This window comes from Heterocephalus glaber, unplaced genomic scaffold (genome assembly GCF_053883595.1).
Source record: "Heterocephalus glaber isolate CG9 unplaced genomic scaffold, H.glaber_assembly_v1.0 deba00001564, whole genome shotgun sequence".
In the NCBI taxonomy this organism is placed as follows: Eukaryota; Metazoa; Chordata; class Mammalia; order Rodentia; family Bathyergidae; genus Heterocephalus; species Heterocephalus glaber.
Genome location: NW_028258351.1, coordinates 8097449 through 8118066, shown reverse-complemented (window position 1 = coordinate 8118066; position 20618 = coordinate 8097449). Strand labels below are relative to the sequence as shown.

The following is a 20618-nucleotide window of genomic DNA, read 5'->3' as shown; positions in this document are numbered from 1 at the left end:
GCCCCAAGGGATATGCATTCACAACCTGGTGTTTGTTCCTCTCTTGCCCTCACCCTAGACATGCCACTGCCACCTCCACTCTTGGTCTGTCAGTCACAGATCCCACTGACCCACATATCTGTGGGGCCCACATCCATTTCTTTCATCCTCCAGCTGCTTGGGTCTTCTGCAGATCTTTGGGCCCACTGGGGTCCTGGCAATCGAGGGAGGAAGTGGGAGAAAGAACATAAGCTTGGAGTCACACAGGGCAGGGTTCAAATCTCAGTTTTCCACTTACTAGCTGTGTGGCCTTGGGCGAATCATCCAGTCTCTCAGAGCGTGGGTTTCCTCATCTCTAAAGTGAGGATGGGAACAGCAAAGTGGTGAGGAGTTCCAGTGAGCTGCTATGGAAGAGCTCCATGAGGCATGGTGTTACTATCCCTCACTGTGCAGGGCTGGTGACCACACCTGGTGGGCAGTCTCCTTCCAGGAGGCGGTGTCTTCTGACCCACCCAGGAGCCAGGGAAATGCATGGCCTTCTGGGTAGACCATGGTTTCATTTCACACTGTTTCAAGTTCTCATATTACTCAAGTTCTCATATTGCTCAAGTTACTGTTGTCTTGCAGTTTATGACTCACAATGGAAACCTCCATGTGAAGGCCAAGTTCGAAGCCAGTGTCCCAGCCTTCTACTACATCCCCCAGGCCAGTGACTGCTCGTGAGTAAGCCATTTGTTAGGGGCAGTGGGAGGGGGTCTTCCAGGTTCCACGTCCTCCATCCCATCCCATCACTAGTACCTTTGTGCAGTCTCCACCTAGTCAGCAGGTAGATCCAGAAATGTATTCAGAACTGTCACGGAGGATGCGTAAGAATCCTGGTTTGCAGGGTACAGTGGTGCACACCTATAATCCCAGCTACTCAGGAGACTGAGGCAGGAAGGTCACAAGTTCAAGGCCAGCCTGGGCAAATTAAGGAGGACCTGTCTCACAATAAAATAAAAGAAGCTGGAGATGTAGCTCAGTGGTGGAATGCTTGCTTAGCATGTGCAAGCCCTGGGTTCAATCCCCAGCAGTGCAAAAAAAAGAAAAAGAAATCAGGCTTGGTGGTGCATGCCTATAATCTCAGCACTCTGGGACACTGAGGCAGGAGGATTGCAATTTCAAACCCAGCCTGGGCAATTTAGCAAGACTGGGTCTTAACAATAAAAAATAAAAGTGCTGGAGATGTATCTCAGTCCAAAGGCCCTCATTGAAATCCCTAATACCACAAAAAAATGAAAGGAAGAAAGGAAGGGAGGGAGAGGGGGAGGAAGAGAAAGAGTGAGGGAGAGGAAGAAGGGTCCTGGTTTAAGCTTCTCTCCAGCTGTGTTCCTGGTTGTTACTCCCTTCCACTGGGCTCAGATTCTGTAGCTGTGCAGTGGGGTTTTCTCTGTGATGTAGGCCTCTGCTTCTAGTGTTCTTATAACCTGCATTTGAGAGAAGGAACAGTGCTGGTGTTTTAGTAGAACAAGTATGTTTGAGCTACTTCTTGTTGAGTGTAGTCTAGGGTTGTCCTCCCTAAGCTCGGGCTGTGAAGACTCACCTAAGCAGCAGATCCTGAATAAGAACCGTAAAAATAAGAGTAGCTACTAATATTTATTGAACTCCTGTAGACCAGGTGCTGTGCTAAATGCTATCATGCATTACTTCTTTCATTTTCTCTACAAACTCATGAGCATCACTGTTGTCCCTGTGATACAGGGCTGAGCCTATCTGACACCAGGGCCTGAGTGACTGTAATGGCATTAGGAGAACCCACGATACCAAGAGGGCTGTGGAGCAGCTGGAGGATGAGAGGTCAGAGTGACCCTGGTACCTAGTGACCTTGGACCTCTAGGGTACTGACTACCTGACCCTGACCCTGCTTTGCCAGGACTCAGACTCACTACCAGGGCTGTTAGAGAGCGCCTTGTGTAAATGGAGCAAAGGGGTCCTCCAGGCAGACACAGCCAGCAGGGAGCAAGCTGTACTTTGGTCACCTTGCTCTGCAGAGTGCTTTTGAGCTGCGCACAAACTACACAACTGTATCTGGTGGCCCCGCAGTTTCTCAGTCCTTAGATAACCCCAGGTTGCTGATGCAGCATGGAGTAGTAGGGTGACACACCTTTCTATTCAGAAGTCCTCAGTTTTATTTCCCAACTCAACCGCTCCCAGCTGTGAAGAGGTGAACAAGTTATCAGATGTCATCTCTGGAATATAGACAATGCTGTCTGCCTTATGGCACAGTTGTAGAGATCAACTGAGAAAATTTATGTAAAAGCTCTCACATGCCACCTGACATGCTCATTTTGTTTTGCTTTGTTGAGACAGGGTACTAGGCTGGCCTGGAACTTGTGATCCTCCTGTCTCAGTCTCACAAGTGCTGGGATTGCAAGCATGCGCCACCACGCCTGACCACACTAGTTTTACTGCATTTCTATGTCAGTTTCCAAATGCTGCTGGTCCTGGGCCAGCTGAGGGGTGTGCTACCTCCACTAAAGGTCCCATCACTCACCCCTTTACTCCAAGCACTTGCTGAGCACCTGCTGTGTGTGGCTTCCTGCTAGCACCACACAGACACTGCTTGTCATGACTTCAACACAACCTGGATTTTAACCCCTTTGAGCTGAATACTAATGGCCACCCCCCCACCCCCAGTTCTAAAGCGCCTCTAAATTCCCCACGGTGCCCTGGGTGTCCAGTCCCTCTCTCAGATCTGACCATGTGGCCTGGGATTCCCACCCTCCTGGTGTGCCTGGTGGCTCTCCCTGGTGTCCCGGGAGTAAGAGCTGAAGAACTCTTGACTGTAAGTGACAGAACCCACTGTAAGCTGGCTCAGGCTGAAGAGGACTCTATGGGTGCTGGGGATCAGACCACAGGAAGGGATAGGGTGGAGCCACCTTCTGGAAGGACCCAGCCAGGGGCTTTCACTCTCTCTGTTCTTATCCCTATATCTTCCTCTAAGCCAGAGTTTTTCACATAGCTGGCAGCAAGGTCACTTCCAGGTGCCAGGCTACACTGCCCAGCACGACCCCAGAGAGGGCTTCCAATCAGTTTCTCCATTTTGGTCCGTGCATCCCAGGGCTCTGAGTGCCCGGCTGTAGGTCATTCCGGTGGCCAGGGCACAAGGTCATCCAAACCTTGGAACATTTACCTGGAAAAGGTGAAAGGGAACAAAACAATCAAAATAATTCTACTCTAGGCTGCATGGTTTTCCTGCAGGGGGTCATGGATGACAACATCTAATTGAGGTAGCATTAAACACCTGCTCTGTGCCAACCACAGTGCTGGGCCTCTTACATACATTTATTTAGACTTCTCAACAGCTTTGAAGCATGGGTAAATACATCACCACTAGTGTATTCCCCAAGTTCAGAGGAGTGAAGTAACTTGTTCTTAAGTCACACAGTGGGCCGCAGTGACCACAGATCCAGCTGGTCAGGCCCAAGGCCACTGCCTACCCAGTGTCACACACCCAGGGTTCTAGAGCAGACACAGGAAGAGGCTCTTGGGGTCTCCTGGCTCAGGCTCCGACCATACAGTGGGAGGGGCTTGGAGTTGCCCAGAGAAGCTGTGCCTTCCTTAATGACCCAGAGGGCTGAAGCTGGGGCTGGGATAGCCCAGTGGTGCTCAGCCCTTGGGGAGAAATATTTTTTCCCTTGAGACATTTGGCGATGTCTGGAGACACTTTGGGTGTCATATCTGGGGGAGGGGGGTGCTACTGGCCTCTGGTAGAGGACAGAGATACTGCTAAATGATCTACAAAGGACAGCACAAACCCCCATGATAAAGAATTACCCAGCACCAAATGTTAACAGTCCTGAGGCCAGAAAGCCCCAGATGTCCTGAGCAGGCAAGACAGCAGTGATCATGATGTTCTTGCCCTCAGCTGCAGGGTCTTGAAAAGGTACTGTGGAGAGACCAGAGCACAGCTGACCACAGCTTCTCTCTTTTTAGGGTCTTAAAGGAGCAATGGATTCGAGCTAAGTATGAGAGACAGGAGTTTATGGCTGATGGGAAACCACTCTCCTCGCCAGGTAAAGTTGTTTTCTGATCTTCCAGATCTGTATTCTGGTGGGGCTGAATATTAGCAGCAAGATCTATCCACAAGATGCCTGCTGCCTCGTGGTGCCCCTACAGCCATGGTGTGAGCTCCCATGCCCAGGAACAGCAAGCACGTGGTGCATGGGCAGGTGGGGTTTATGGGCTGACCAGCAGAGAAGCAGGTGGGCCTTTTCAGGGTCACAGTGTCACAGTGCCTTTTCTTTCCTGGTACCAGGGATCGAACTCAGGACATTGCACTTGCCAGGCAGACACGGTGCCACTGAGCTAAATCCTGGCCCACAGAGTCTTAATATAAGCTGTAGGAAGCCTCCTCCACCAACCCACTGGAGCAAGGCCCCCTGCTCCAGTGTGGCTCAAGCTTTAGTGGGGCTGGGATTCAGCCTCCCTTTCCTTCATTGTGCAGGGTAGAACCTCATTGGTCGCCCTGGATCCATGGCAATTTTCATCCCACTGCCCTGAGTCCAAGCTGACACTGACCCATGGAGCAAAGTGCATGAAAGCCCTCTGGGAGGACCAGAGGAAACCAGCACACTACTCATTGTTTTACCAGAAGGGCAAATTATTCTTCAGACTGGCAGGTGCCTTGAGGTCACTCAGAATCCCCAGAGTCCTATTAGGCCGTTGTCAATGTGAAGTGGAGAAGGCCCATGTATATTTAGGCCTCTTTCAGAATCCATCCAGTCTCTCAGGATTTAGCTTTCTTGTGGGTTTGTTATATTTTGTTTTCTTTTTTTTGGTACCAGGGATTGAACTCGGGACTTTGCACTCGTGAGGTAGGTGGCGGAACCACTGAGCTAAATCTCCGGCTGTATTTGTTATATTTTCTAATGGGACAGCCTGGTTCCCTAAAGAGCTGGGGAGGAAAGATTTTGCACCATGGGGAGTTCTCTCAAAATGATAAGACATCGTGGGGCTGGCCACAGACAGGACCCTTTCATCCTACCGCTGAAACAGCCAAGTGAGATCGGAGGGCCTGGGTCACAGGTGGAGGGCTCTCTGCCACGAAATCCTAAGGGTTTCAAGAGCCGCTTGTGCACCTGAAGGTCAGGAGTGTTCACTCCTTCTTGTCCCTGTGGGCCAGGTAACCGAGAAGGAATCCTGTGGAAGCGGGGCAGGGACAATGGACAGTACCTGAGGAGAAGGTTCGTCCTGCTGGCGAGAGAAGGCCTCCTTAAGTACTACACCAAGGAGCAGGTAAGAAGCCAGCCTGTGAGTGGCTTCCTCTTCCAGTGCCAGCCGCAGACCTCACTCACACCTTGCAGTCCTCTTGTCTCAGCCTCCCAAGTAGCTGGGATTATGGGCATGTGCCACCACACCTGGGTGTTTATTTACTTGTGTTTAAGTGGCATCTCACTGTGTTATTCAGACTGGCGTCAAGCTGGTGCTCCTGCCTCAGCCTCATGAGTAGCTCGAACTAAAGGCACACTGCTGCGCCCAGAGACTGGTCCATGTTAAAGCCTATGATGATCACTTAATTTTACCATATTCATTCATTCACTTAAGAAGTATTTGTTGAGCACCTGCTATGTGCTAGACATTATTCTAGGCACTGGGGATATAGCAGTGAACTAAACAAAGCTGTCATTCTAATGGAGCTTTCTGTCCAATGGAAGGAGATGGGCGGAGGCCAAGACCTCCTGTGAGGATACCAGGTGGCAGGAGGTTCTGGGAAGTAAAGTAGAAAATGAGGGGTAGAGAGAGATGGGCATGTTGGGGGCTATACAGAGTGGTCAGGAAGGACAGACGGCTGCCACAAACAGCTCTGTGCCCATCAGGAAAAGTGACGCATCTGAGAGGTGAGGCCCAGGGGCCAGTCTTACTAGGCAGAAGCCCAGGTTTCAGTTCACACTCAGCTTTTTGTGCAGTGCACAAACTGCTCAGCCATACGCCACAGACCTGGCCCTGACCTGGGAGTGTGATTGATGGAGTCAAGGGGCCTCAAGGAGGCCCAGAGACTGGTGCAGAGTGAGCAGGGGAATGATGGTGAAGTCACACAGTGGAGGACCTTGTAGGCTGTAGTAAGACTGCAGTTTGTTCTTTCTTTGTTTGCAGGGCTGGGAGTCAAGCCCAGAGATTTTTTGGTTTTTTGTTTTTTGGTACAGGGGATCGAACTCAGGACCTTGCACTTGCGTGGCAGGCAGCAGAACCACTGAACTAAATCCCCGCCCTCCCCCCATTTTTTTTTTTTGTACCAGGGATCGAACTTGGGACCTTACAATTGCGAGGCAGGCGGTGGCACCACTGAGCTAAATTCCCAGCCCTAGAGATTTTTAACATACAGCTTTATTGAGACATAATTCGCAGTCCATACAATTCACCCATTTAAGGTATGCAAGAAATGCCTCTTAGTATTCCCAGAGTTGTGCAACTCTTATTACAGTCTTTTTCTTTTGAAACAGGGTCTCCCTCTGCAGTTCAGGCTGGCCTTGAACTCACTTTGTAGCCTAGCTTTGAACTTGAAGCGATCTTCCTGCCTCAACCTCCCAAGCACTGGGATTACAGGCATACACCACCACTCCTGGCCTACAATCAATTTTTGAACTCTTTCATAACCTCCAAAAGAAACCATATAACCCTTAGCTACAATCTCTCACCCCTGGCCCTGGGAAACCACTAGTCTGCTTTCTATCTCTATGGATTTGCCTTTTCTGGTTGTTAATTTTTTTTTGGGGGGGGGGTTACCAGGGATTGAACTCAGGACCTTGTGCTTGCAAGGCAGACGGCGGCACCACTGAGCTTGTTTTGGTTTTTTGAGACTAGGTCTCGCTGTGTAGTTAAAGCTGACCTGAATGCACTATGTAGCCAAGGCTGGCCTGAGAAGGCAATCCTCCTGCCTCAGCTTCCTGAGTGCTGGGATTATAGGTGTGCCCCACCATGCGTGGCTTTGACCTTTTCTGGACATTTCATATAAACAGAGTGATGCAATATTTGCTCCTTTGAAACAAACTACTTTTACTTAGCTGAATTTTTTCCCCTTTTCCCTTTTCCTTTCCCTTTCCTCTTCTCTTTCTTTTCCCTTCACTTCCTTTACCTTCCCTTTCCTCCCTACCCTTTCTCTTTTTTTTTTTTTGAAATGAGGCCTCTTTGTGTTGCCCCAGCAATAAACTTCTAACTTCAAGCAATCCCCCTGCCTCAGCCTTCTCAGTAGTTCAGACTATAAGCATGCACTTCTAGGCACATCTAGCCTAATGTTTTCAAACCTCATTCCTGTTTTAACATGTTTTACTACCTCATTCATTTTTATTGTGCAATAATATTCTACTGTATGGGTGTGTGACATTTTATTCATTCACACATCAGTTGATGGGCATTTGAGTTGTTTTGGCTCCTATGAATGACACTGCTAGGGACACACATGTACCTGTTTTTTATCCTTTGACTTTCAGTTCATGAATTTCTTTTTGAATTAAATGTGTTTCTTGGGGGGCTGGAGATTTAGCTCAGTGGTTCTGCCTCCTGGCCTCCAAGCACAAGGACCTGAGTTTGATCACTGGTACCAATAAAAAAAAATGTGTTTCTTGAATGCAGCACATTGTTGGATCTTGCTTCTTGATCCATTCTGCCAGTCTGTTTCTTTTGATTGGTGAATTGAGACCATTTACATTGATGTTATAACTGATATATATTGACTTATCCTTGTTATGTTATTTTCCTATTGTTGGTTCCTTTTTTACCGTCTGTTTAATTGCTTGCCTTGCCTGGATTCATTCTGTTGGGGTTCATGGAGTTGCAGTCCTCATTATCTCTTTCTAGAATATCCTTCAGAACACTTTGGAGTGCTGGTTTGGCATTCATGAATTTCTTCCAGTGTTCTTTTTCATGGAAGTATCTTATTTCTCCATCAGTTTTGAAAGATAATTTTGCAGGGTACATCAATCTGGGTTGGAGGTTGTTTTCTTTTTTCTTCTTTCTTTGGAACTGGGGATCGAACTCGGGTCCTTGCGCTTGTGAGGCAGGTGGCGGAACCACTGAGCTAAATCCCTGGCCCCCACAGGTTGTTTTCTTTTTGGGGTTGAAATACTTCTCTCCAAGCTCTCCTTGACTTGAGGATTTGAATTGAGAAGTCTGCTGTGATTCTGATGGGCTTTCCTTTATAGGTGATTTGTTTCTTTTCTATTACAGCTTTCAATATTCTTTGTGTTGAATTTCTGAATCTTGACTATAATATGCATTGGTGTAGATTTTTTTTTTGATCATGACTAATTGGAGTTTTATATGGCTCATTTACCTGTATGTCAAATTCTTTTTCGATGCTTAGGAAGTTTTCTGCTATTCCTTCTGAGAACAGTTTTTTTTAAAAAATGTCATTAGCAAAAAAAAAAAAAAAAAATGTCATTTTCACTGTCTCCTGCTTTTTCATCAATTCTGATCAATCTTGTTATTCTTCTTTGTATCATCTAGCAGCTGCTGGATTGATTTTTCATGGTCCCTTGCTATTTTAAAGAAATTTTTCTTTTTATGATTGCTAACCACAACCCTGACTCCTGTATCTGATATTCTGTCCTCACATTGGCTCATTCTGTTGTACATACTTTCAATGGAGTTTTTAATCTCCTGGATATCTGTTTGAATCTGTTTCATGGATTCCATTTCTTTCCTATATTGGGCGTTCTTGGTTTCCATCATTTTCCTGAGCTCCTCTATTTTTTTAAATCTGTATCTGCTCTAGAGTCACTAACCATGTCTGTCTGTCTGTCTGTCTTTCTTTCTTTCTTTCTTTCTTTATTTTTGTTTTTGGTACTGGGAATCAAACTTGGAGCCTTGTGGTTGCGAGGCAGGTGGCGGAACCACTGAGCTAAATCCCTGGCCCCCATGTCTTTCATTATAGTCACTATTCTGAAGTTATTTGAGATATTATTTCTGATTTGATTTTTTTCTAGAGCTGCATTCATCTGCTTTGTTACTTCTGCTTTTACCACTTCAGAGAGTCCAGGTGGGCGGCTTTCAAATTGTTCCACCTCATTGTCCCCTGAATTTGCCTTTGGTGAGCTGGAAGTCTAAGGTTGCATCTTGTTTAAGTGTCTTCTCATTTTTCTATTTTTTTTTTAGTTTAATTCCCAGGTTGATGCTTGTAATTGCTTATGGAAAGTAGCTTTATTGCTAGTGTTTAGAGCCTTAAGGAAATGGCTACTCCTCAGAGATGTCTTCCAGGTGTAGCTAGAAGGGGTTTTGGGTTTTGAGTCTTTTACCAAATCCTACCCCTTCAATTTATTGAGTATGAGAAGTGGCTGTCCATTTGGCCTAGCCCCTGGTTCTTTGGCACTGGTCTATAGTATTATTTATGACCCATAAGCAATCTCAGTCTTAGCATATAGGCAGAACAACTGATTAGAACAATTATGTCATAGCGCCGGGGATTCAGCTCAGTGGTTCAGCTGCCTGCCTTGAAAGCACAAGGACCTGAGTTCGATCCCTGGTACTAAAAAAAAACCAAAACCAAAAAAAAACAAAGAACAATTATGTCACCTTGGCTAAAGTAGTACAATCAACAATAACAATAGCATCAAACACAGCCTAGAAAATGACAAACTATGGTAACTATTGATATGCTACTTTTAACTGTATGAAGTATATTTGTGGTTATACAACAAGATCTAAAATAAACCAGAAAATTGTACACAGTAAATATGCCCTCGATATGGCTATTTTACCTTCACGGTAAAAAATTTAAAAGGAATTGGGGGCGGGGCATAGAAAAATAGAAGAAGAGGAAGAGATTAGAATCAAGGCTGGAGGCAGAGGAAGATTATGCAAACTTTGAGAAACTGATGAAGACAGGAGGAAAAGAAAGAAGGAAGAAATATAAAGAAGAACAGAACAGAACAACAAAAAAAACTAGAAACAGTTCTTCGAAAAGTGGGCTCGTGGGCAACCCACTTTCCAGGTCCCCTTCTGTCCCTCTCAGGAAGGAGCTGTCTATCCCTCAATAAATATTTCCTCCTTTTAAACAAACAGACAAACAAAAAACTAGAAACAATGTTCACACTCTTAAAAACAAGAACAAACAAGAGAAAACAAAAAACAAAAACAAAAAAATGTCCACTTCAAGGTATGTCTCTGCTGTTACTGGTAGACAAGTTGGCCACACAGAGCCCAGATCCATGGTGATTGATCCCAACAAGCCAGCTGTAGATTTACACTGGGGTAGTGAATAATCCCAGCAAGCCTGCATCTTTAGTTTCACTGCAGTTCAGGCTTTCTGGCTGTGAGCCTGGAGTCTGATATGTTCCGCCTGCAACACTCCATGTCTCTCCTGCTGGCTTGAACTAAGTTCTGCCTCACCCTGACAATGGGAGCTGCTAGATGGAGCCAGCCCGCAGCGGCTCTGAGTTCTGAGCTCAGTTGGCCCCTCTCCAAGATGGCAACCGGCTAATCACCCTCTCCTGGGGGACGTCTGGATCCCAGTTAGTTACCAATCACTGCAGTCTGCTGCATCCACTGCTCAGTTCCACTGGTGCATTTCTCTGTGGAGGCCTCTGGCATCACCAGTAGTTTGCAGGTTTGGGCTGCCCGTCCCATACAGTGAGTCAGGGTTCAGGGTGAAAACGCCACTTACTACTCCTTCATTGAAGTCTCTCTTCATCCTCCCTGTGGAGTTCATTTCTCACTTCAGATCCTTCCTGGGTCCCTTGCTTGCCTCCTTCTTTTTCTTGTGTTGCTATATTTCAGTGTCTGGACACCAAATCTCAGAGAGTCTGTTTCTCTGCTGTTCACCATTCCGCCATCTTCCCAGAAGTCTCTGTACCGATTTTCATGGGTATTTATGTTTCCATCTACCTTGGGTATATCTAGGAATAGAATTATGCATCATATGGTAACGGTGATGACCTTTTGAAGAATTGCCAGACTGTTTTCCAAAGTGGCTGCATCATTTTACGTTCCCACCAGTGTACAAGTTTCTAATTTCTCTACATTCTTTTTTTTTTTTAGACAAGATCTCACTCTGTAGTTCAGGCTGGTCTTGAACTCACCATGTATCCCAGGCTAGCCTGGAACTCATGGCAGTCCTCCTGCCTCACCCTCGAAAGTGCTGGAATTACAGGGGTGCACCACTACACCTGGCTCTTGTGGTGCTTTTGATTTGTTTCATATCTAATGAAGGTGAGAATTTTTAAATATACTTTTTGGCCACCTGTATATCTCATTTTCAGAAATGTTTATTCAGATCCTTTTCTCATATTTTAATTAGGTTATTTGTATTTTTTTTTTTTGTATTGGAGATTGAACTCGGAACCTTGCACCGCCTGTGAGGCAGGCAGCGGCACCACTGAGCTAAATCCCTGGCTGTATTTTTATTATTTAGTAGTACTTGTTTATAAATTCTAGATACAAGTCTCTTATCATATATATATATAAATATATATAAATATATAATTTTCAAAAATCTGGGCTTTTAGATTTTACTGTAAGACATGAAGAAATGAAGAAAGCCCCTGGAAGATTTTGAGTGAAGATGTGGTGTGACTTGACTTGAATTTTTTTTTTGAGACAGTGTCTTGCTATGTAGTTCAAGCTGACCTTGAATTCACTATATAGCCCAGGCTGGCCTCAGACTCACAGTGATCCTTCTGCTTCAGCCACCTGAGTGCTGGGATTACAGACGTGCACCACCATGCCCAGTGACTTGAACTTTTTAAAAGATCACTCTGGATGCTGCTGGGGTGAGGGTGAGGGAGAGAGGAGGTAAGAGTGGAAGCAAAGAAATAAGTTAGGACTTTATTATAGTAACCCACATGAGGAATATTGGTGGATTAGACCAGGATGCAGTGAAATAGACAGTTAGAAGTGGTCAGACTCTGGATTCATTTTGGAAGTAGACAGAGAAAATTACTGAACATTTGGATGTGAGAGCAACCACTGAGTGACATTCCCGGCCTAATTCTCAGATTTTTTTTTTGAGACAGAGTCTCATTATGATTTCTCTGGCTAGTCTTGAACTTGTGGGCTCAAGTGATCCTCCTGCCTCAGCCTCCTGAATAGCTGGGAATTCAGGCTTGTGCCACTATGGTTGGCTCCATTTCCCAGACTGTTGACCTTCAAAACAAGAAGGATAAATTTATCATTGGCTGAGATAGCAGAGACTCAGCCCCTAAAGGGGATGACTGAGAGTCCTTTTCAGTTTGAGATGCTTACTCGTCATCCAAGTGGAGAAATTGAGAAAGAAGTTAGATGATACATTTGGACCTTTGGGTTGAGTTGGAAGCTGAAGTCATCGGCATGTGGACTGGTTTGGCAATGGGACTGGCCAGGATCGCTTACCCACGGAAAAGATGTTGAAAGTCAGACCAGAGTGCTGGGGATACTCACATGTGGTACCACATCCAGTTAGATTCTGTCTTTATGGGCAGGGTGTTGTGTGCCTACTGGGAGGGAAGGAACTGGTAGGGCTTCTTCAGAGGCCGGCTGCCACTGGGAGGCCTGGGGCAGTCCAATGTCAGAGGACTAAGAGATGAGATATTTCTAGCAAAGAGAATGTGAAGGAGCAGCCAGCCAAGTAAGAGGAGGAAGAGCTTTGAGCACTTTAGCCTTTGCTTTCATCCATTTCCTTTACAGAGAAAGTGTGATTTCTCTCTTCTGTTGCTTTCCCAGAGAGGCCAGAGCAATGGTAGGAGGGCTGTGGCTGCAGTCTGGGGCCAAGTGAAAATGTTGGGGAGGAAGAGTTAATCTTCCAAGTGAGAGTTGGGATTTCTTCTCATTCTTCAGTTGAAAGCACTGAGAAGCACTTTAAGGGCCAAAAGAGAAAGTTTGGGAGCTGAAAGGGCCCCCAGGCCCCAGCAGCTCCTGGGAGTTGGCCTCTGGAACAGGGTCTCATCTTTGGTTAGAAAAAGTTGATGTGTTTTTCAGTCCTAAGTCAGCTTAGTCTAGAACAGTCAAAAGAGTGGGTTCCCTGGGTTTATTTTTATATCTTTCCCCAAATGGAAGCTTTTAAAATTATAAATACAACTTATTTTTATGTAAAACTTTTGGATAATACAAATAACAAGCCAGGCATGGTAGTGTACTTGTAGTCTCAGCTACTTGGGAGGCAGAGGCAGAAGGGTTGCTTGAGACTAAGAGTGCACAGAACACAGTGAGACCTGCCCCCAAAGGAAGAGGAAAAAGAAAAAAGAAAAAATATAAAGTAACAAAGTAAAGCTCAGAAAATATCTCAATATAATAATATTAATATCTAATATTAATATATATATTTTTTGGTGCCAGGGATCGAACTCAGGACCTTGCACTTGCAAGGCAGGTGCTGGAACCACTGAGCTAAATCCCCGGTCCTAGAGTATATATTTTTAAAAATTATAAATAAAGAAGGAAAAGATAATCCATTGGGAAAATAGGGAAACGAAATGGAAGGACACTCACAGAAAAGAAAACCAAGCTAGGTATGGAGCAGCATGCCTGTAATCCTAGCCAGTGAGGAGGCTGAGGCAGGAGGGTTACAAGTTGGAGGCCAACCTGAACAGTTTAGCAAGAGCCTGCCTCAAATTAAAAATAAAAATAAGCAGGGCCAGGGATTTAGCTCAGTGGTTTCGCCGCCTGCTGCGCAAGCGCAAGGACCTGAGTTCGATCCCCGGTACCAAAAAATAAAAATAAAAATAAGGGGGGCCGGGCATTTAGCTCAGTGGTTCTCCCACCTGCCTTGCAAGTGCAAGGACCCGAGTTCGATCCCCGGTACCAAAATAAATAAATAAATAAATAAAAATTAAAATAAGGGGGCTGGGGATTTAGCTCAGTGGTGCCACCATCTGCCTTGCAGCCCTAAGGTCCCAAATTAGATCCCTGGTACCAAAAATAAATAAAAAATAAATAAAAATAAGGGCTGGAAATGTAGCTCAGCACTTCCTCGGTTCAGGTTGAATCTCTGGTACTGAAGAAGAGAGAGAGAGAAAGAAAAAGAGAGGGAGGGAGGGAGGAAGAGAGAGAGCAAGAAATTAAGAAAAGAAGATTAAATAAAGAAAGAAAGAAAAGAAGATAAAATCAAAGGTGCCTGGGCACATGCCTATAATCCCAGCACTCTAGGAGGCTGAGGTAGGAAGATCACAAGTTTGAGCCCAGTCTGGGCAATTTAGCAATTTAGGGAGACCCTGCCTCAAAATAAAAAAGAGCTGGTAATGTAGCTCAGGGTGAAGGTCTTGGGTTCAAACTGCAGTGCAAAAAAAAAAAAAATCATTCTCCTCACAGTCAGTAACATGCATGTTAAAATCACAGAGAGATGAGATGAACTATGTACCCACCAGAATGACTAAAATTAACTGATAACACCAGGTGCTGAGGACATAGAACAGCTGGAACTCTCACGCCTTGCCGGTGGTACTGTACTTGAGACAACCCACTTGGAAAATAATTTGGCAGGTTTTAGGAAAGCTAAATACACACTTGACTGTATAAACCAGCCATTCCACTCTGAGGTATTTACTGAAAGGGTACAAAAACCTGTATTCAGAAAGTGTTGTGTACACAAATGTTCATAGAAGCTTCCTTTGTAGTAGCCAAATACTGGAAAGAACCCACATGTCCAACTACCACTGAATGAATAAAGAATAGGAGATCTGCAGAATGGAATATTACTCAGCAATAAAAAGCAACAAACTATTGGTAAATGTTAACAACATGGATGAACCTCAAAAACATTGTGAGCAAAAGAAGCCTTAAAGAAGAGTACTGTATAATTCCATTTCTATGAAATTCTAGAACAAGTGAAATCATTCTATACCAATAGAAAGCAGGTAAATGGTTGTCTGGGGTTGGAGTGGAGTAGACATTGGCAGCAGAGGGAAGAAACTCTATTGGGGTGAGAGTAAGGCTTTGTATTTTGATTGTGTAGTGGTTATGTAAATATATATTTGTCAAAAATCAAAGTTCCCTCTCTCTCTCTCTCTCTCTCTCTGTACTGGGGGTTGAACCTAGGGCCTTCACACAGAGCTACATCCCTAGCCTTATATTTTGTTTTGTTTGTTTGTTATTAAGTTGTCCAGGCTGGCCTTGAACTTGAGATCCTCTTTGCTCAGTGTCCTCAGCCGCTGGGATTACAGGTGTGCACCACTGTGCGTGACTAAGCTTTTTAAAAACTTTTTTATTTTTGATACCGGGGATCGAACTCAGGTTCTTGTGCTTGCGCAGCAGGTGGCAAAACCACTGAGCTAAATCCCCAGCCCTGACTAAGCTTTTTTTTGAGACAAGGTCTTGCTATGTAGTTGAGGGTGGTCTTGAACTCAATATGTAGCCTAGGCTGGGCTTGAACTCACGGCAATCCTCCTGCCTCAGCCTCCCAAGTACTGGGATCACAGGCCTGTGCCACCACACCTGTCCAAACTATTCTTAAAATGAGTAGTTCTGTGCTCATAAATTATACCGCAACAGGGCTGGGGATTTAGCTCAGTGGTGCCACCGCCTGCCTGGCAAGCACAAGGTCCCAAGTTTGATTCCCAGTACCAAAAAAAAAAAAAAAACAGAGTTAGTGGCTGTTTCCCGTGAGTTGAAGATGTTCAAAACTGCAGTCTACCAATTCCATCCCTAGATATACACTGTGACCTACAGAAACTCTCACAGATGTGTACCAGCGACATAAACTGACCATAGCATTACTTATGATAGGAAGAAACCAGAAATAATCTCAATAGAGGTCAGTAGGAAGGTAGGTTGATAACCTTTGGTGTAGCCACCAGAGCAAACCAGAAGAGTGTATTCAAATTGGGTGGACATCAGAAATAAAATATTGAGTGACAAAAGCAAGGCAGAATGGTCCATGTGTGATGATACCATGCCTCATTTATGTGAATTAGAGCCATAGAAGGAAACACCATGAATTGTTTATAGATGTGTGCATGTGTGGGTACAAGTATAAAAACAGAACCAGAAGGAGCAACACCAGACTGGTGACAGTGGTCGCCTTGGGGAATGCAGGAGCACAGGGGAGGTGAGTCTTACTTAAAGGAATTGGCTTTATTAATAATGTCTTTTTTTTCCTATGTGGTGCTGGAGACAAACCCAGGGCCTCAAGGCAAGTGCTCTACCACAGAGCTACATCCGCAACCTGGTTATGTCCTACTTCTTTTATTTAGATTTGGGAAGAACATTGACAAAAGTAGATTTTAAAATATTTTTAGTATTTCTCCTAGTAAGTTTTTGGAAAGGATAGTCTTCTGGTGATTATCAGAGAAGAACCTGGTGAAGAGTATTGTTGTAGGCCAGAGATGGTGGAGCATGCCTATAACCCTTGCTACTTGGGAGACTGAGGCAGGAGAACCACAAGTTCAAGCCCAGCCCAGGCAACTCAGTGACTTAGTGAGATCCTGTCTCAAAATACCAAATAAAGAAGGGCTGAGGATGTAGCTCAGTGTAGAGGCCCTGAGTTCAATCTCCAGTACTAGGGGGAAAAAAAAAAAGACATTAGAGCAAGGACATTAGGCCCAGGCAAATAGCGCATTGCTTTTCTCTTTGCATTAGGGCCTTGGTGAAGGTGCTGTAAGGTCACCCTGCTGACCACTGCCATGAGTGTCCTCTTTCTCTCTTTCAGGGTAAAGGCCCCAAAGCTGTCATCAGTATCAAGGACTTGAATGCCACTTTCCAGACAGAGAAGATAGGGCACCCCCATGGGCTGCAGATCACCTACGGGAGAGAGAGCCACACTCGGAACCTGTTCCTATACCACGAGAGTGGGAAGGTGAGGGGCCCGGGATGGCCGCCCCCGCCTCCCGTGGGCACCTGGGTGCTGCAGGCTGGGCTCCCTGCCTCCCTGGCTCGTTTCGAGATGTGCTGTGTTGCCCCTTCAGACTTGCTGCTGCTGCTCACCTGTTTTCACTTCCTGGTCTGAGACGGAGCTATGAGGCAGGCAGAGTGAGATGTGGGGCAGGAAGCTGGCAGGTGCCAGGGATATATGTGGACAGTGCTCGGCCACCAGTGAGAGTCCAGTTAGCAGAAGGCACTGTGCCCTGTGAGAGCAAATCCCAGCAGGGGAGAGACGCTGAGTAGAGGAGGTATTCCCCACTTCCAGGATGGGGAGGTCAGGCGCGGGCCTTGCTTCTTGGCTGCTGTCCTGGATCCAGAGCTTTGGCTTTACCTGGGTGCTTGTGAGAGCTGGAGCCTCAGATCCAGGCAGACCTACTAAATTAGCAGCTGCCCTCTCCCAGGGTCCTGGGCCATCCTGATGCACACTACAGGCTGAGAAGCATCACTGATTGGGCCAGGAGATCAGCACGGGCCGGGAGATCAGCACATGCAGGAGAGCAAGTCCAGGAGAATGATCCAGATCAGAGCCCGAGCAGGGTCAGATGATGGGGCAGGGGACAGAGGTGCCACCTGGGGAGGAGGGGAGTTGGGGCTGACAGTTTGTATCTGTGGCCTCTGCTGGACACACCTGCTCCTGATTGTTGGGTATCAGTTCTTAATCCTTAAGACAACCCTGAGGATGTTTTGTGCCTGTGCTCCTGAGGCGAGGACATGGTAGGTAACCTGCTCAGGGTCACACAGCCCTGGACCCATTTGACCACCTCCACACACCTCTGCTGCTGGAGAACCTTTGGCAGCAGGATTCAGACACCAGGTGCATGGACTTGGCCTTGCTGAAGGTCTCTCACACAGGGGTGGGGACCATGGGCTGCCCTCCCAGCAACATTCTTGCTTCTGTCATGTCTCAGGTGAGCGCCTGGTAATGTAGTCTGAAGAGCAGGGATCCAAGGCCTGGGCTCTCTGTCTCCCAGCCGTGTCACTGGGGCAGGTCCCTTCCCTCCTCAGTCTGTTGGTTTGCTTGTGGATTCTCAAACCCACCTCTGAGAGGAGTTTTAGAAAAGGGTGTGTGTGTGTGTGTGTGTGTGTGTGTGTGACACCACAAAACATGAATGTGAGACACCACAAAACATGAATGTGACCTTACTTCATAACATTTGAGTGTGTTACAAACAGTTGTTGGAGTTCTTTGCTCATGACTGTACCACATGTACAGGGCGAAGTTGATGGCCAATCTCCGACTTGTGTCACAGATTCCTAGTGTATACACATTCACTGAATTCAGATGGATCAAGCCTCTGCAGGGTGCAGAAGCCTCTGAAGGGGACAGACCCATGGGCCTCCAGGAGGAGGGAGACAGGGAAACAGGCACTGATGACCGTGTGTGATGGGTGGTGGCCACATAAGTGTGCATGTGTGGTAGGGGGCTGTATCAAAAGTCTTTCCCAAGGAAAGTTTCTATTTAAGAATTGCTTACTATGCTAAAAAGGATCACATTCAATCTGGCTTAAAGGGGAATAGATGAGGAAGATATACAAATATTTATCACAAGGGCCAGAGTATGGCTGGGCTTCCTGAGAGATTAGCGTCAGGAGCTCTGTGTGTGTGTGTGTGTGTGTGTGTGTGTGTGTGTGTGTGTGAGAGAGAGAGAGAGAGAGAGAGAGAGAGAGAGAGAGAGAGAGACAGAATGGGGAGAAGAGAGAACAAAATGAGTCAAAAGAGGGGGAGAAAGAGATAGGGAGAGAGAAAGTGCACTCTTTCTAACATGTACAAGTTATTCCATCACATGAGGGTTTGACCAAAGTCCTCTTTTGTTTCTCTAAATTCAAGGGCCTCATTTCCAAGATTACCAAGAAATCTAACAATCAGTCATCTTTCCTGCTCTCTTCCTTGGTCTTACCAGAATCTAGGGGTCTGCACAGTCCTGGAGGTGTAGGGGGATCCCCGGTTCTCAGACCGTGGGGTGGGAGTGTCCCTGCTGCTCCCCCATGTCCAGATTGGCTAGACACCAAAGGCAGCCCCTCCACGCCATGCACTGCCACAAGAACTTCTGCTGAGGTACAGCGTCTTTGTCAGTTATGTTACCTGGCTCCCTCCCACTTACCCAGGTTGGTGCAGCTGGCAACGTGGAGCTGGCCTTCCTTCTCTTTCCCTTGGGACTGCAGCTTCTCTGTTAGATGAGCAGTAATGCCAGCTGCAAATTCATGCCTTCAGGAGCCAGCTAGGAAATTCAGAAGTAAAATGGACTGCTATTAGGAAGGGTGGAGGCTATGGCAAATAGGAAAACCTGCATAGAGAATTGAAATAAACAAAATTTCAGGAACCAAACATGTATGCAGGGGCTAGGGATACAGCTCAGTGGTAGAGTGCTTGCTTAGCTTGTGCAAGGTCCAAGGTTCAATCCCCAGCTGTTGCAAGGGAGAGAAAAAAAAAGCCCAAACATTTATATAGGTTGAATTTGGCCCTAGGACCAACAGTCTGTGACAGGAAAGACTTTGTAAAGTGAAGGCCTGGAGGCATTTTTTTCTTAAAAATTCCCAGAACAGGGCCAGGGATTTAGCTCAGTGGTTTCACTACCTACTACGCAAGTGCAAGGACCTGAGTTCAATCCCCGGTACCAAAAATAAATAAATAAATAAATAAATAAAAATTCCCAGAACAATGACCTCAGAACTCTGGAATACTAGACCCCTGTCTTTAGGGCAATGAAAGGGAAATTGTTTAATTCCTTTGAAACCGTACTCAAATAAGTTTCTCAATCACCATATTCCATCAAAATATCTTACTTCAGTCCACAATGAAGCTATTTGAACAGGTCTTTCAGCCTCCCAATTCCAGATTTCTGGGAGAAAGAATATGATAAGCCCAATTCATCCTCTATGCTGTACCAACCCTAGTCTGTGGCCAAGAAAGGGCCAAATGGTGAGGATGTGGGGTGTGGATGGTGGGACGGTACCGGGGATTGAACTCGGGACCTTGTGCTTGCAAGGCAGGCACCAGAACCACTGAGGTAAATCCCCAGCCCAAGGTGGGATGGTTCTTAGAGAAGCATGTCTTGGGCTGAGCAACCACCCAACAGTCCATTACAACACCTAAACTAACTCAAAGGAAGAGTAGCATGTTCTAGGTAAAAGGTGTGTGTTGGCTGGGTGCGGTAGTGCCCGCCTGTAATTCCAGGTTCTCTGGGGGCTGAGGCACGAAGATTGCAAGTTCAAGTCCAGCCTGAGCAATTTAGGAAGACCTTGTTTAAGTTTAAAAAATAAAAAGGGCTGGCAGTGTTGGTCAGTGGGAGAGCCCCTGAGTTTGAGCCCCAGTACTAATAACAACAACAAAAATGTGTGTGTGTGTGAGGAAGGTATGTGTGAAACTGTGTCCCAGGATGGGGGAGCGGCATGTGCTGTGGGAGGTGGGTGGTGAGTGGGGAGTAAACAGGTGTGTGTGGAAGGTGCTCAGAGGGCAGAGTAAGTCAAGCTAAAGAATTCAGGGTAGGGGTGGGTGTGCAGAGAGCTTGCCTAGTAGGTGCAAGGCCCTGTGTTCAGTCCCCAGTGCCAAAAAGAAAGGGAGGAAGGAAAAAGAAAAGAAAAGGCATACCGCATTCTAAGCCATTGCGTGTCACTCCCAGGCCGATCAGCTGAGCCCTCTCTGTGGCTCTGAGTTCTGTGGCTTCCTGCTTGCTCGGTGGCCGCCGGGCTGTGACACAGTCCTCCCTGGATGGCCCTAGGTGGAGCTGTGTGGTGTGGACATGTGCTGGATGCACGTGCCTGAAACCTCATAACCCTAACCCCGCCACCTGGGTCAGTTGCCACCACCTCAGTCTCACCAGCTGTCTGTGTCCTTTG

General features: G+C 46.3%; 1 protein-coding gene and 1 long non-coding RNA gene across 3 annotated transcripts in view; one reads left to right on the top strand and one right to left on the bottom strand.

Moving 5' to 3' along the window:
* Nucleotides 1-20618, top strand: part of Adap2 (ArfGAP with dual PH domains 2) — a 45714-nt gene that overhangs the window by 1846 nt on the left and 23250 nt on the right. Inside the window, exons 3-6 of the mRNA XM_004870591.4 lie at nucleotides 607-698; nucleotides 3955-4034; nucleotides 5144-5256; nucleotides 16571-16717. Coding sequence (XP_004870648.2) covers nucleotides 607-698; nucleotides 3955-4034; nucleotides 5144-5256; nucleotides 16571-16717 — 432 coding nt within the window. The remainder of the gene's footprint in view (nucleotides 1-606; nucleotides 699-3954; nucleotides 4035-5143; nucleotides 5257-16570; nucleotides 16718-20618) is intronic.
* On the bottom strand, nucleotides 695-20610 carry LOC106008239 (uncharacterized). 2 transcript variants are annotated; one of them, XR_015443277.1, is made up of 4 exons: nucleotides 20371-20610; nucleotides 18884-19000; nucleotides 2898-3151; nucleotides 695-1445 (listed from the first exon to the last, which is right to left on the bottom strand). It is a non-coding gene; the product is annotated as an uncharacterized LOC106008239 (long non-coding RNA). The 2 variants fall into 2 exon arrangements; XR_001182689.3 differs by lacking the exon at nucleotides 695-1445 and having other exon boundaries at nucleotides 1458-3151; nucleotides 20371-20601.